The 16,676-nt window shown below is 39.9% G+C and overlaps 1 protein-coding gene across 2 annotated transcripts in view; it reads right to left on the reverse strand.

The window, feature by feature from the left end:
* THBS2 (thrombospondin 2) overlaps positions 1–16,290 on the reverse strand; it is a 32,349-nt gene extending 16,059 nt beyond the window's left edge. The window contains exons 1-12 of one of the 2 annotated variants that reach the window (XM_071549477.1): positions 16,118–16,290; positions 14,857–14,931; positions 13,447–14,003; positions 11,883–11,967; positions 7,030–7,223; positions 6,093–6,233; positions 5,756–5,852; positions 4,406–4,576; positions 3,399–3,575; positions 1,908–2,081; positions 1,358–1,485; positions 1,111–1,263 (exon numbers count right to left, since the gene is read on the reverse strand). In XM_071549477.1, the coding sequence (XP_071405578.1) occupies positions 1,111–1,263; positions 1,358–1,485; positions 1,908–2,081; positions 3,399–3,575; positions 4,406–4,576; positions 5,756–5,852; positions 6,093–6,233; positions 7,030–7,223; positions 11,883–11,967; positions 13,447–14,003; positions 14,857–14,931; positions 16,118–16,124 (1,959 nt within the window). In that variant the 5' untranslated portion in view covers positions 16,125–16,290. Of the gene's footprint in view, positions 1–1,110; positions 1,264–1,357; positions 1,486–1,907; positions 2,082–3,398; positions 3,576–4,405; positions 4,577–5,755; positions 5,853–6,092; positions 6,234–7,029; positions 7,224–11,882; positions 11,968–13,446; positions 14,004–14,856; positions 14,932–15,747; positions 15,775–16,117 lie in introns of those variants that run through there. The other variant, XM_071549478.1, reaches the window with a different exon arrangement.
* Positions 16,291–16,676: the final 386 nt, after the last annotated feature.

Consider the following 16,676-nt stretch of genomic DNA (forward strand, 5'->3'; position numbering starts at 1 on the left):
GCCTGATATTCACAGTCAGCTGTGCGAGCCTCAACTTTGTCAAAATCAGGCCAGTTATTTAGAGATCTGAAGACAGACCTTTGTGTTAATTACAGTTAGTAAGTGATATTTCTCTGTCAGCTCACAAGTCCAGCAAATGTGCACAATGAAAATAATTAAAAAAAACCCAAACAAACAACTCCCCCCCCCAAAAAAAAAAAACCCAAACAATCAAACAAAAAACCCCAAACAAACAAAAAAACAAAACACAAAACAGAAAACACAGGGAAAATTGGATAATATTAAAAAAGCAATTAAAGTGATTTAACACGTTCAGAACTCTATTCACCTGCTTCCAGATGTCACTAATCCCCAGAAACTAACTGCAATAGCAATTAGACTTTACTCACCTCTTTCTTTTATTGTTCTGCCTGAGAGTATGTAAAGATTCTTTTCTTAAATAAGAGAGATCCCAAGGAATTCTCATGTTCGCTTCAAGTTTTTGTTACCTCTTTCTTATCACTTTGCTTATTTTCATTGACAGTATCTGAGAATCTTACAAAGATTTTTCACATGTAGACTTGACACACTGAACTATCCACAGATTGATTTAATGGCAAAAAAGAGAAGGCATCCCATCACATCTGTTTCAATGGCTTTGTTCTATCTAGCTGTAGTCTTCAATGCCACTTCCACTTCCTGCTTTCTTCCACCACTGACAGGTTTTGGTCCAATGGAATTTAGGGAGTGAACTTCAGACATACGTCTGATGACACCAACATGAACAATGTTATATTTATGAAGACAGTCCTAATTCTTCATTTTCCAATCTCCAGAATAGGTATACACACCTCAGAGAAAGGAATGCAAAGCAGGGAAATGTTTGCTCCTGGTATTTTAGGCTCACTTGGTGCAACTGTGCAGACGCCTAGAGAAATCAGAATCCTCAAAAAAGCCAACCCCAAATTCAGTGTTTTGTTACTCAAATCAAAACTACTCTGGAACATCAGTTATCTGATTCAGGTTATTTTTGTCTGGTACCCAGGTTTATCGTATGCTGTCATTCACAGATATTTTCAGATAAGAATTACTCAGTTTCAAAGCCATCAAATTCGATTCAACATCACTTACTTGCTTCTCTGTCTTGGCAACTTCCAGCCCTACTCCATAGGGCTGACTTCCTTTATAGCGTGGAGGACATGGCAAGCAGTGGAAGCCTGGATTTGTGTTAACACAGCGATGGACTTGATTCACTTTAAAGCAAACATCTGAGACAGCTATACACTGCAAGTAAGGAAAGAAAGAGATGGCTGTGCAATTCCCAAATAATTAAAATTTCATGGTGATTTCCTGATGTTAATGGAAACAAAGTACATACCTCATCAAGATCCTCGCAGAGGGTACCATTGCCAAGGTATCCTGCTGGGCATGGCCCACATGACCAAGACCCATCTGGGTAACTGTTACATTCTGCTCCAGGAAAGCAAGGATTTGACAAACACCCGTCTGGCAAAGACACACAAAAGTCTAAATTAAGTAAGGAGCATAAAACGCATGTAAAACTTCATTTAAGAAACAGGCATTCTCTCTTCACTAGCTTAAGAGTCTGATGCAACAGACTCTTATAAAAATCCTTAGAATTAGGGTTATTTAAGTGCATTTGACATACTATTGATTTACCATGAAATGACTACAGATTGCTACATCCAGCTGAATACATTACAGCATACTGAATCCCTATTTCAGAAATGCATACTTGTCCAGGAGAAGCCAGTATCAAGAATACACATAAAAAAATCATTAAATGTCCTTTATTGAAACAAAAGTATAATTAGGAGATTTCTGTACTGTCAATTTATAATTACTTCATAAAGAAATAACAGCATTAATAATTACTCAGACTGAATAAAGGATGACAAAATACCAACCAATTGGGCAATCCTTCTTATTGCACATATCATGTTGCTTGGTATCTCCCACACATGGCTTTCCTCCATACTGTGGCTCTGGACTGTTACAGAGACGAGACCTCTCACGAATTCCTCCTCCACAGGTAACAGTGCAGGCAGACCACGGAGACCAAGGACCCCACTGGCCATTCACTACGAGATGCAGAATAGAAAGCATCACAGGCAATATACTGGGAACAACATTTGATGCCAATGACAAAAACCCTTTCTTCAGATCCCTGCCTGGAGATGGTTTCTCACTATGTACATAAAAGATGCTGGCAGAGCGTTGCACTGAGATAGCAATATTTCTGAAACAAACAAACAAATGAAAAATACCAAACTGCTTTATAGGCACTTTGTGACCAGTAATTCAAGACAGCATGCCATGCCCACTGGAGTGGTGTTTTTTTATTTAAGTTGATTAGAACCAGTGAAGTGCCTTCAAAGCTCCCTACTAAGCTTTCACTTTGTACAGAAAGCAAGGTGTAACCACAGGATACAAACTTCTGCCAAGCCAAACATGAGCTCTATGGCTTTCTTTTATGGCAACATTAAGGTTTGCGCTCAATAAGGTTGCAACCATTATTCTTGTTTTGTAATACATTCTTCAGTGTATCTTCAATAGTACTGCTTGACTTAGTATAAATAATTTATTTAAATTATTCTTCTGCATGCTTTATGTTGGTAGAATTCTACTGATCCTGTTGTCATCAATTCTGAATTTTCCTGAAATACAAACATCTTTGAACTGAATTGTGTTTCTGCTTTTTACTGAAAGAAAAAAAGCCAAAGACAACGGTGAGTATCCTATAATAATAATAAATCTTAAGTAAACTTTCACTAACATCACTGCATAGACAGATCCAAAAATAGATGAAGTGTTCTTAGCTATTTAAGTACTATTGGGTTAGAAGCCTGACATCAGTTTCAAGCTTATATCTTGTAAGTAGAAAGGAAAGACTGAAAAAAGGAGGGAATGAAGACAGATATACAAAGAGTAAAAAGTGAGGAAAAATTATATGAAAGTGAACGTGAGTCGAATGAAGGGTTTCTAAAAAGGTTTAAAAGTGTAGATGAGTAAGAAAGAATTATAATAACAATAAAATGTGACGAGTATGTGCAAAATATGCATGTATACTTTCAAAGAAATCTGACTTGGGAGACTTTATGTCTATTCTTAACACAGTGACACCGTCCTTTTAGACAGAAAGTGTTTACTTTTTCATATGAAGAGACAAAATGTTAAAATGAAAATGTCTCCTATTTAAAGCCAAATTATAACTTGGAATGCCTACAAAATCTATGACTGCATTGTTGTCTTCATTTTCAAAGGACCCTTTTGTGTTATTTCACTCATACAATAGAGTTACATTTTCCATCACAGAAATTCACTGTAATTTAAATCTGAATAAAGAAATTGAGCTGGAATATTATTGGATCATTTTTGATTCAAGATCACAGACATACCTGGGCATGGGACCTTCTCACACTTCTCTGTTTCACGCCCATTTCCTACACAGTTTTTCCCACCCATCTGGGGAATAGGAGAATTGCAGAGGCGGATGCGGGTGATATTCCCTACTCCACAGGTAACTGAACAGGAAGACCAAGGAGACCAGTGACTCCAGCCACCATCTTGACGTACTGTCAGAGAAAAGAGTAAAACTCAATGAAACAGCACACCTGCAACACTAACATAAACTCACTGGTGAAATTAACCTTCTGATAAACCTCTCACTACATCTGATGTATGTCCAATCTCTTTCCCACCACTGTCACTTACAAAGCCCAGAATGTCAGCTCAGGTATTCAAGTAAAGCTTTCTTAGGAATTTCAGTGACCAACATATGACTACAATTGATGCTAGATATGTGATCTGAAAAATAAACTCATTCCAATGAAACAAACACTTGTCCAAAATGCACATTTGGACATCGAACAGCTTCAACTTCTAGATACTGTGACAGGTACTATATTAGCCTGGATATAGCAGATACCTGCAATAGTATTAACTATATTTCTGGAATATGATCCTTCTAAGTGCCTTAAATATAAAAGCAGTTTGATATTTTGCAGAAGTCTTCCATGATTACTGCATCCCTAAACACAAGTAAATTCATGGAATGGGCCAACAATAGCAAATGACTGGCAGATCTAAACAAGGCCCTGTACATCATGATTATGAATGAAATGTTGACTCCAAACTGAATTCAAACAAGAGACTCCAGTTCATAATGTTAAAGAAAGGATCACTCACTGTCATTTTGCTTAACAGAGTTGAGCCCAGAATGAACATACCTATTAAATTATCAGGAAAAGGAGTATTTGAAAGGGAGACGATGATAAAGAATCTAATGATAGCTGCTTTAACTATGCATAAATGAGTGTTCAAGTACACACTGTCCTGACTAAGCTTGGTTTTGCTCAGAGATGTTCAAAGAAGCTCTTAAAAAGGGAGAAATCTCACTACTTACTGCGATGGTCACATTTCTTAAAGCTGCACATCCTTGTCTGGATGTGTGGGCCTGTACAAGCACTCCTAGTGACATCACATGACCTTCCTCGCATCTGAGTCCCAGAGCCACAGGTAACCGAGCACTTTGTCCAGTCTGACCATGGTGACCAGCCTTCCTCACTGTCATCAGCTGTAGAGCAAAAGGTAAGAAAAAGGGGTTAGTTTTGCAAGTTGCTCTACAATCCTATTCAGAAGACTTTCACTTGCCTTTTTATGTAGAATATGCACTTTATCATACAGATTTCTCCTTTTCTACTTTTGCTTTCTTAAGCTGCCACAAAGTTAGGGAATTATGATTTAATATACTGAGACATTAGTCCAGATAAGAATCCTGTATCTTCATGAACTTGTGGGGACTGTACTTGCATGAGGCATTGATCTTTGGAAGATCATCTTATCTCTAGAATGGCTTGAGCCAAAAATTTTAGTCCCAGCTGCCTTTGACTCCAGAATACAGCTCAGTATTAATGTGTCACCACCTTTGAACATCACATAACAGTGAACATGATCAAGAGCACATGGTAAGAATATGCCCCATGCTCTGAATGGGCAATAAAGCTTCAAGTATATTCCAATGCATTTTTATTTAGAACATTAAAGCAACCATTTTCTTCTGTAACAGACTTGTCCAGCACAAAGGGAAATGTACTGAACCCACAGTGAAGTCAATTAATCAGTGAAGTTCTTAAAACTATTGTCACTCCAAAGTCTAGTTCATGGTCTATGATGCTGTCACAAATGTGGAACATTGTCCAGGTTTGTAAGTAAAGCATTACACCAAAAAGAGAATATATGACAGAGAAGAAATAAAACAGAATGACAGTAGCAGAGAGGAAAAATAACTTGTACTCAATAAATACTACATCAAACTACATAAAATGTTTGATTTGAAACTTAAACATCCTCCTTCACGAGATAAGAAGACATCCTAACTTGTTAGTCTGTTTTAATCAGGCAGTATAGAAAAGAAACAGTAGGGCACAGTGCTACTGCAAACCAACAAAAATCAGAATGTCTAGCCTCAGAAAATAAGACTGGGGAGAAGCATGCTTTTAACATTTTGTGTGCAATGTATCTAAGGAGGTTATTGTCTTAATTGTAAGCAAGCAATATAATCACTGAAGAGAGAGCAACTCAACCAGAAGGTAACTTCAGGAAGCCAAGTTCCTTCAACTGATCTTTGTTTACATGTAAGTTTCATATTTGATCTTACCTGCTTTGACCTCTTACTTGTTTTGATTTTTCCAAAACACTAGCAGTGATTTTAAATACTGCCAAAGGCTGTCTTTCTCTTCAGTTAAATACTCACAGTGAGAGCAGACTGGACAGCATTCACCTTCAACAAAAGATGGATCAGCACAGGAGACTGCTGGGCAGGTAATTTGATGGCACACAATTTTAGAATCCTACAGGCAAAGAAATCAGCTTACTGACTTATGCTCACATACAGAGGCAAGTGAAGGTGGGCATCTGGGGAAGTTTATTGTGTGGAAATTCTTTGTTCTGTCATGGACACAGGGACTACTTTTTATAAGTATCAGTAATTCCAGGCCAAGATCTAAGAAAATATGACCTGACAACACCCAGCTGAGTGGGATTAAACCTGCTATCCATTTCTACAGAGAAGAATGTTTTCAAAACCTCACCTGGCAGGTGCACTTGGTGCAGCTATCTACAATCCAGCTTTCATTATCTGCAAAGACACGACCATCCTGCCAGCAAACAGACTGGTTCTTCAGTGTTTTGTTAGGCCCAATCAATTCCCACATAATTTGGTTCTCTTCAGACTAGAAAATGAAGTAAACAAAACCAATTTGTGTACTTCGTAAGCAAACTTGTTTAACTAAACAAAACTGACATTACTGGATTTATTTCTTCCATTAAAAAAAGTCTAAATTTTTTACATATTTATGTACCTAAAGAAGAGGATCTCAGGTATTGCAATACTGCATAGTAATTCTCGTAGTAATGGTACAAACACTGTCACACAATATTAAGGGAAATCTGTTCTTAGCAGATTTCTTACCTCTAATACATCTCAGTTTTAAGTGAGAAGATTTTAGTCCTGAGACAAATGGCATAGTAATAAAATCCCTTCAGAAATAATTAACTGATTCAAAGTAAGAAGAAGGGCTGACTTCAGTGAAATGTCAGCATCATACTTCAACTATTAATATTCCATACATTTACTTACAGTTTAGGTACTCTGCGCAGCCAATTACTGATGTATTCATAAATGCTACAAGCATGGTAACAATGTTTTAACAGTACCCAGGCAAGGTTTGGATTGCTAGCTTTCAATTTCCAAACCTGCAGTAACCTTTGAACGGATTGATTTCCCCTGCATGGGTGTGTGCCCTTTTAAATCCAGTCTGTGAAAACCAAGCCTTCAAAGCATTATATCCAAGAACTACATAACTAGTCACAACAAAAACAGGACTTCTCTACATCATGCAGGTATACCAACAGCTATACATATGTAATACAGAAATCCCTATTATCTGCCTCTGGCGTAAAACAAAGAAGGAAAAAGCACTGCACAGCAAACCTCTTTCAGTTCTTCAGACTTCTATGGGTACCTACCACTTTTTGGAGGTTATCAGCTAAGTTGTTCACCACAATGCGCAGACCGGTGAGCTCTGTGAACATTGATCCCAGCTCCTCACAGGAACGGTCACAGAACTCAGCCTTTCCTGGTTTCTCGCCCACATACTCGGTTGTGACTGCAGGGCTCAAGTGAAGGATTTCAGTACTCTCATTGATGGTGTTAACTTCAGCTGATAGCAAAAGAAGGAAAGGGAAGAGCAGCATATACAAAGTTTTCCCACAGATTATAGATTCCTGCTGAAATAGATTGGCACCCATGGGTAAGGTTTAAACACATCTATTTTGGCAGACCTTCATGCTTATTATACCCATGAATAAAAAAGAGGGATTAGATGTCAGCTGGTTCCAATTATAGGCTTTCTCTTTTCAAAATTAAGAGCCAAGCTGTGTCTCACATGGCCCTCACTTTAAAACTGTTGGCACTGCAACACATTCATTTATGAAGAAGGCTAACAAAAGAAAACAGTATCAGAAAAGCAAACCCATTTTATCTATTCAAGAGACATGAGAGGTTTCAGATTTTTTCATGACCCAGCTCATTTTCGTGATGCAGAGAAAAAGGCAGAAGAAAGCTTTCTTATAGAAAGTCATTGTCTTTGTTGTGTCCACAAATTCCATGGTGATTTGGCCCAAATTTGGGCCATTATGCAATCTATACCAGACTTTGGGCCATTCTATATTGCACTGCCTGGTGTTAAGCTCAGGGGACCTGTTACAAAAATGTTTAAGTTTAATAATGTTAAAGTTTAATTCTGAAGTGAAATGGAGGTCAAACTAAGATCAGAGAGAATATTTGATTTGTCACTCCAAACACGGCTCCAACAGCCAAATTATAATTGAAACAGGACTTTGCATGCATTATACAGGGAGAACCAGACATGTTCAAAAGATATTCCTGTCTACAGTAAATTTCTGGAAAATAATATCACAGAAAGCATAATTTTTAATTAATAAAAAACACATAGGTAACTAAATAAAAGTCTGTGTTCTGTTAAGCATTTAAATCTCCACCAAGTACACTCAAATTTGGTATCCGCTGAACAGAAATCCATACTGCCCTATCTCTCAATAAAACTTATGTACCAGGTTTAGTGATGTCGGAATGGCTCAAGTTAACAAACAGAAAAGACAAGAAAAGGATATAGCAATTTAAAATGAAAAAAATCAGCACAGGAATGTGTGCCATAAAACATATGATTCAAAATACCTCTATACAATTCAGTGTTGACAAGACACAGAAGGTGATAATGCTTCAAAAATTTTAAGGCCTAGATTTGATGCTTCACCATGCAATGTAAAGAGTATATTTAAATACAAAAGGAAGTGAAAACAGGAGCAAAGTATTCTTCATTCATTTAGAACGCTAGAAATAAAAGAACCACCTTCCAACCCATAATACGACATTAAATGATTGCTTCTCAGTCACAGTTGAAATGATTGGCTTGATTTGCTTTTAAATTAGCTATGAAGCCTCTACCACTAGCCAAGGTCTACAAAATATTATTCGTAGTTTTCCAAAGTTGAAGTAATTGTCCAGCTTCATTTACAGGATGGGAGAAAACCACATAGCAGACCAGAACTCTGTGTCATAACACTTTACTTCAGCTGCTTTTTGATTCCCTGGAAAGAATGAAATTTTCCTACCACATTGAAACACTAGATTTCTCAGATCCTCCCATAGCACTTCTCAGGTCATTAGTTTCATACTTTTCAAGCTAACATGGAGTGTGCCTTGACCGGAACATTCTGAGGACATTAATAAAGTTGCAATCTCAGCAGGAAACATAAACCAAAACTATGTTAGAAGAACTAAATCCACACTTCCTACTGGTACTTGGCAGTGACTGAAATAAGATGCCTGGGGATCACTGGGAAATCAGTTCTCTGCTGCTGGCTTCCTGCTAATTTCCTAAGGACCACATGATTATCTTTGAGAATCCAGAAGAGCAAAATGTGCATCCTTTCACATATGCAAATGCCATTCTGTTGATATAGCTCAAGAAGGGATTTTATTGATGTTTTTAGGCATGTTTTTTGTCATCTCTCCTATCCAGTGCCATACATAAAGGATTTGCCTAAAGGATTTGCAGCCACCACAATACCAACATACTTTCCTGCCCTCAACCCAACAACAATCCCAAGCTACTATTTCACCATACTTCATATTCTCATATTAGGACTAAAGATACATTAGGAAAACACAGTTCTATCCTTTCTTGTGTACTAAAAGCTGAGGGCACTTCATTGCTAACATCTGCCTTGCTGTTATGGGACATTCGCACATAAATATGGCATCTTAGAGCTTGTAACTCAGCTCAACAGGTGGGACATCAAAATGGGAAAACACATACTTTATGGTCAGTAAGACATCACCAATGGCTTTTCAGCTGTGCTTATTGTCCCAAGCAGTGTCCCCCAAGGTTCATTACTGGACCCAGTATTTAACTCTTTTATCAATTACTTGGATGAAGAGGCAGGTGCCTCCTTAGCAAGTCTGCTGATGACACAAAGCTGCGAGGAGTGGTTGATACCCCAGAGAGCTGTGCAGCCCTTTAAAGGGACCTCAACACGCTGGAGAGATGGGCAGAGAAGAACCATCCTACCCATGTACTCAGCCCTGGTGAGGCCATACCTGGAGTGCTGTGTCCAGTTCTGGGCTCCTCAGTAAAAGAGAGAGAGAGATGGAGGTCCTGGAGCAGTTCCAGGAAAGGGCTACAAAAATAATTAAAGCATCTCTTTTACAAGGATAGGCTGAGAGAGTTAGGCGTGTTGTCTTGTGAAGAGATTGATAAGAGATCTCATCAATGTGTATAAATATCTCGAGGGAGGGTGCCAAGAGGATGGACCCAGGCTCTTCTCAGTGGTGCCAAGCAATAGGACAAGAGGCAATAGGCAGAAACTGATTCACAGGAAGTTCTATCTGAATATAAGAACTTCTTTACCGTGCAGGTAACTACACACTGGAAGAGATTGCCCAGAGATTGTGGAGTCTTCCTCACTGGAGATATTTCATGTGCTCTAGGATGACCCTGATGGAGCAAGAAGTTTGGACCAGAAGACCAACTGTGGTGCCTTTCAACCTTACACATTCTTGATTCTGTAATTAAGCTGGATAGGAAATGTAAGAGAATCAGACATGCATGTAACAATCCTGTCGAGTAATTTTGATGGCCTCAGGCCAGTGTGCTATTAGCTCTCTTTTGTTGCTGCACAAGAAATTTCCATCTTATAGTGTTCTCTTGGTGTTGCAAAGTAAATGTAAAAATACTGTGAATTGAACTATTTGCTTAACACTTCACAGGAAGGCTAAAACAAAAACCTCAAATCTGTATAATTTATAGGACCTGAAAATTTTGTAGTTGACAGATGTGATAAAAAGTACAATAAGAAAATATTATCTGTTGGTTATAGCTACAACAGCTGAACAGTATAGGAATTCCTCCTGAGGTATGTATCAGCATGCAGAACTCAAATTATTCCTTTAGGCTCCCATCAGCTTCCTCTTCATAGTAGAAGTAGAGTAACATCCCATTTCCATTTGGTGTTACTTCAATATATGTGGTCACACTATGTTCCTTAGTGGCAATCAACGAAAAGTAATTTGTATACGCTGACTTTTGTTGGTTTTCTTGATGCAATCCATCTACACCTAGGGTTCCTATCCACTTGACTGAGACTGCTCTGCCTCTGACTGCTGAATGTGCCTTCAAAGTTTTACCTTGACTTCTGGGATTTTTGTTTCCACTGATAAATGTCAAAGATAAATGTTTACCAGTTTCCACTGATAAATGTCAAACTCTATCCTTCATGAACATTCTTTATCCACATTTAAAAACAGACTAGAGAGCTCAGCTAATTTTTCTAGGCATATACACCCCTACAGGTATATATATCCATATACACAGACACATTTATGTACCTTCTAGAGTCTTTTTATTACAAAATCTCAATACTCTCTCCCCCTTTGAAGGATTCAAGACCTGCTATGGATTAATTTCTGGGGTTTGCATAAACAAGGAAAGAAATTAAGCTCAGTTGGCTTAATTGATTTGCTCTATGTCACATTTTAGCAAAGTAACAGAAATAATGGCATTTTGGACGGCAGGAGTTTTAAAGAAACCTTGAAGTCCTGACTGCCTTGCTCACCCACTACATTCCTCTGATAGATACAGTTAGCTCTGATTCTTGACTGTGCTCTTGTCAGTTACAGACACTGGAAAATAAAATAGACAGAACCTCCCACCAGCTTGAGTACAAAACCTTAGTGCATACCTGACAAACACTGATAATTCTTTCATGAGGAATCCAATATACTCCTACACACAGAGTGCTTCTCTCCTGGTGAGGTCAACACAAATTAGACTAAAAAGAACACATCACCCTGTCACATACATACCTTCCACATCTCTTCCTTTTATTTCTTATTTTCCTGAGGTTGCTTTGATCAACAATACTTTGAGATTCAAACTCAAAGCCTCTTTGAGCCAACAAAGTTATTGCCAAGGAATTCAGACAACTCATGGAAGTATGTAGATATTTTCCTACATATGCATTTTCCCATCTATTTCTATTAATTTCTTGCTCAACAAGTTTTTTTTTAAACCTAAAAACAGAGGCTCAGAGTTGTAAACCTAAGCAACATAAACTAAAATAGTAGGCTAGAGAACAGAAATGGTATGTCGAGCTAAAAATATGTTCCTATTACCTCCAAAAAGCAACTCATGGTCTTTTTAATTTCAAAGGGATCTGTTTTAGGATAATACATCTCCATAGACATTTTTAATTTTCAGAGTCAACTGAACAATACAATAAGATAAACAAAGCCTTACTTGACTGGCTTCTCTGGCATCCTTTTTTACGCAGAACATCCTCTATTGAAGTATCAAAGATTAACTGAATATTTTGCAAAAGACCCTGTAACAATAATTAAAAAAATTAAAAACAGTATGATCAATTTGGGAGTAAATGATAACCGATCTGTCTTAATCCCATGCTACTGACTGGATCCAGCCATAAGTAAATACATTAAAAACAATCCACAAGGCATTAAACATGACCAAAGAAAGTGTTTATAGTTTTGCTATATACAACTTCAGTACTATAAGCAACAAAAGTAGGCATGTTCTGAATAATAAAAGTTAATAATCAGCTATGAGCTCAAATATCCATTTTCATAGTGGATTTTAGATTGCAGTTCTACAAGACATTCATCATGAAGTCAGAGCCTTTCCTTCACCATTGCACTTCCATTCTTATCCAGTTATTCTCATGGACCATAGTTCACTGCTTCCTCAATTGTGCTGACACTATCCTGAGACAACACTATAAAACCTGGTATCTATTTCACTTAAAAAAAAGAAGTCAAAGAAAAAAAACTAATTAAAAAACCACATAGTTTCAGTGACCTGTGTAACAGTACACCTTCAGAGCCAATTCTAGGAGCACAACTGATGGAGAAACTTAGTCATGGAGGCAGCAATAGAGAGGCTGTGGGCAAGAACTTCTGATATCCTTGCCAAAACTGATCACCTCATGGAATCACTCCAGCATGTCATGCTCTGGTTGAAAACTAGATGGCACAAGATGATGAGAAAGAAAGGGCTTTCTGAAATTTTTGAAGCCATGAGTACAAACTTGATTTCAGCTGTGAGTGAAAAGATGTCATCCTTAAAGCTCTTGGGCCGCCTAGCATCCGAGTCAGAAGATAACTTATTTGATAGGAAAACAAAAAAGTTTATAATTGCCTCATTTTAAATGTTTTCCTCCAAAATTAAAAAAAAAATCTCATTTACAAGACTGATCAAAACATTTTTTCTATTTATTTTTTCAATTTTTTCTCTTTTTTTAAAAAAAATTAAATTGAAGTGAAATATTTCAAATGGCAAACCAGGATGTTCTGTTAGGGGATGGACCAACACCACATGCTTCAGCTCCATTAAAAATTCATTTGTTTCTTCTTCTTTAAATAAAAAAATAAAAATATTGATGAGCTCTTATGATTTGAATAGATACATTTCAATGGAAAAAGAGTTCTTCAAGAAATTTCCAAAGAGTTCTACAAATCACCACAAAAATGCAATATGTGTAGGAGCCTTACTTCTGGAAAAGAAAAAGGATGGTTGCATAAGAAAGCCCAAAAATTGGTTTTGTACACTATTCCTGGACCTGGACTTTGTTTTACCAATCCTTTGCTTTCAGGAACCCCAAATCACACAACACCGACCCAGCAACTAATAAAAACACACTCTGAAGAAAGTCTGCTTGGGAAAACCTGTGATGCCATCAAATCCAAGAGGCGTTAGGAGAACAAAACTCCACCTATTTCAACTCCTCAAACTACTTTCAGTTACCTTCTTACCTCACCAGAGACCTAAGCTTCTGCAGGTCACCTACCCTGAAATGATTCTCCCGAACAGATCCTTTTGCCACATACAGTCTACTGTTCTCTGCTTTCAGCTGCTCGTAGAAAGGCTCCTCCAGGATGAAGCTGTCAATAAGGTCACAGCCAACATAGAGGTTGTAATTCTCCCCTGTTATTTGCATGGTAAGGTTCTTCCATTGTGAGTCAGCGAGGTCCACGTCTTCCAGGGAAATCACGTTCTGGAAGCCATCCACCCAATAGATAAGGTCCAGGGTGTTGGCCCGGCCATTGGAAATGATCTCAAACTGCCTCTCACTGATGCCGGGACCCTCCAAAGCAAGGATAGTGCCTCTAGATTGCCTGTCCTGTCTCAAGGTGGCTGAAAGGATAAAACCCTCATTCTGCCGTATTAGTCTGACAATCTTTTTTAATTTCTCTGGTTTACACGGAGGTATGTGGTCAAACCGAATGAAACGATATGCTGGAGTAGTGGGGTCTGGACCTCGAAACACTTTTGCTCCAATTGTCTTTCGGTTTATGTTACTGACTTGAAGTAAATCAAAGGTAGTCTCCTCTTCCTTGTCACCATCTGAAAAAAGTTAACAGTGTGTAACAATGTGTCTACCAAAAGTCTTAGAAGAAACAACTCTGCACACTGTACTTAGTAACTGCAATTATATGACAGATGAAAGGACCAGCAGAGTAAATCCACTACTTTCCTACTTCCACAAACATGTGTACCAAAACAAATACTTTTGATTATATAATCAAATATGTGGCTTTATATTTTATAGCACTATGTAGTACATATTTGTAGATATATATATATATACACACATGCTGTAAGCCATGTATATGCCTACACATGGATGCAAGCAGAAATTTATTAATTTTGTTAATAGATATGAATGGATAAGGAAGGTGAGGCATCATTTCTATATTTTGACAGTAAGCTAATAAAAATCGAATTATAAGAATCTATGTGGCTACATGACAACAGAAGGCAAGGGATTTGCTTTTTAAAGATTCCAGCCAAGAAGTCAGATGTAAATGAGAGTCTGGCATGATGCCAATTTGCATTCTACTTTTATTTGGTCTCTAGATGTCTATTTCTCTATCGCTGTCTTTTTAAAATGTTCATCCCACTCAGTGATTCTGTTGCTTTCACTGCACATTTCCACTGCACATGAAAATACAGCAGCAATTATTTCTGAGATTATATAAATTTTGATCAATAATTTCCAAATATAGCAATTTTTTGATATTTTTGAGGAGTCTTCATTTAGCATTGGTAAGATACATCTATCAAAATTAACCCAGGGACTTGTAAAAAAATCCTTTATGATTACTTTGCCCACCATAGCTCAGGAAAGCCAACATTTTACACCAACTTTTAACTTTGAGAGTTAGTCTGTATCTAGTTAAGAAGCGTCAGAACTTACCCTGAGTATTTGAGGAAGCCCACAGGGTTATCAAGACAGCAAGCCACAACAGCCCTCTCCTCTGCAGCATTACTCCTATGAATAACCCAAAAAGAAGTAAGTATTAGGGAAATAATATTTATCAAATTCAAGTATTTTAATTTACCTCCTGAAATGCCATAAATAGCAACAATAAATATAAAATCAGAATTTTTATCTTGTCTGATTCTTGAGATAGTTATTTTGGGGCTATTCTTGGTGACAGAAGTAAAACATGACATCAAGTGAAGAGGAATTATGGATGATAAAGCTCCATTTTATCTAAATGCCCTAAGTAATAAAAAAGGAAAGACATACGAAAAATATACACTACTATTTTCTCCATAAAATTTCAGTAGCAGGCATAGAGATCACACGATACTACAGAGAATACAGCCTATTTCTAGCTGTATCTTTACTTTGGAGCACAGTATTCAGCTAAAAATCCTTGTGGGTTAATGGGATCTCACTAGATGTTGGTTCTGAGTAACAGAGGTACTTTTCAGCATCAACATAAAAACTGCTCTCTCTTTCTTGTCTGTGTGCATATGTACATAAATTGAGAGAGAGATATTTTACCCATTCTTACAATTGTCCATACCCAATCATAGTTGGATAAAGTGAATTTTAACCTCATGCCGTTTTTGCCGTCTAGCACTATGCAGTTTTAAGCCACATAATTGCATTTCCATATGTGTCTGCACTCGCAATGAATGGAGCAGAAGCATTCCCCGGAATGTGTAGACATCCAGTTCTCTGGGTACGGCCAAATCACTTCAGCACTGCCAACTCCGCACATTTTTGTAAGGACTCAGGGATGCCGCTACCTCTTACTGTCTGCATTTTCTTTGTCCTACAGGGAACTCTTATTACCTGTCACCCCCAGGGTACCACAGACAACCACCGCCAGCAGCCAGAACTCCCCTCTCCCCTCCGCCCCCAGCAGTTTCCCGCGGGTCCCTGTCCGGACGAGGGGCGCGGCGGCAGGCAGGGCTGCCGCGGGCAGTGCCCGGCGAGGCAGGGGGCAGGTGCCGCACTCCGCCTCCGGCCCGCCCGCCCCGCGGCCGCTCGCTTCGTCTCGCCCCACGGACACCCGCGGGATGCGGCAGCGCCGGCGGGTGCCCACGTCGAGCTCCGATCGGGCGACGGGCGGAGCAGCCCTCGCCGCCTCCTCCGGCCGCGCCGGGCGACAGCCGCCCCCCGAGGGGGCTCCGCGGCGGGGCACGGCGTCTCCCCGCCCTACCTGGCATGGGGGAGCCGATGGTGCGCTGGGGCTCTGTCGAGGGGAGGCCGGTGGGGAGTGGAGGGCGATGCGATGCGCGGTTACCGCCGTCGCAAATCCCTGCGCAGCCCCGCGCCCCGCGCCGCCGCCTTTATGGGCTGCGGGCCGGGCCCCGCTGTCAATCAGCGGCGCCGTGGCGCGCCTCCGGCTCGCCCCTCCGCGGCGGTGACATAACCACCGCCGCCCCCTCCCCACCTCGCCTACCTGCAGGGCCATCGCGGGCCCCGGCCCGCCCTCGGCGGGCGGTGCAGGGGCGGTGCGGGAGGCGGGCAGGGTGGCCGCGTCCTTCCCCCAGGCAGCGGAGCGGCGCGGAGGGGCGGGCAGGGGGACAGAGCGCGCCGTCGAGGTGGCGGGGCCAGGAGTGCGGCGAAGACCCCGGGAGGCGGCGCCAGGCGCCGGCAGCGCGGACAGGAGCGCGGCCGGGACCCGCCGTCGGGGCGCCCCGAGCCCGGTTCCCGCGAGAAGGAGGCACATCCTCCATCCCTCCGGCCTCGCTGGCCTCGCCTGCCTCGCCCGGGGG

The sequence above is a fragment of the Pithys albifrons genome, chromosome 2, assembly GCF_047495875.1.
Source record: "Pithys albifrons albifrons isolate INPA30051 chromosome 2, PitAlb_v1, whole genome shotgun sequence".
NCBI lineage: Eukaryota > Metazoa > Chordata > Aves > Passeriformes > Thamnophilidae > Pithys > Pithys albifrons.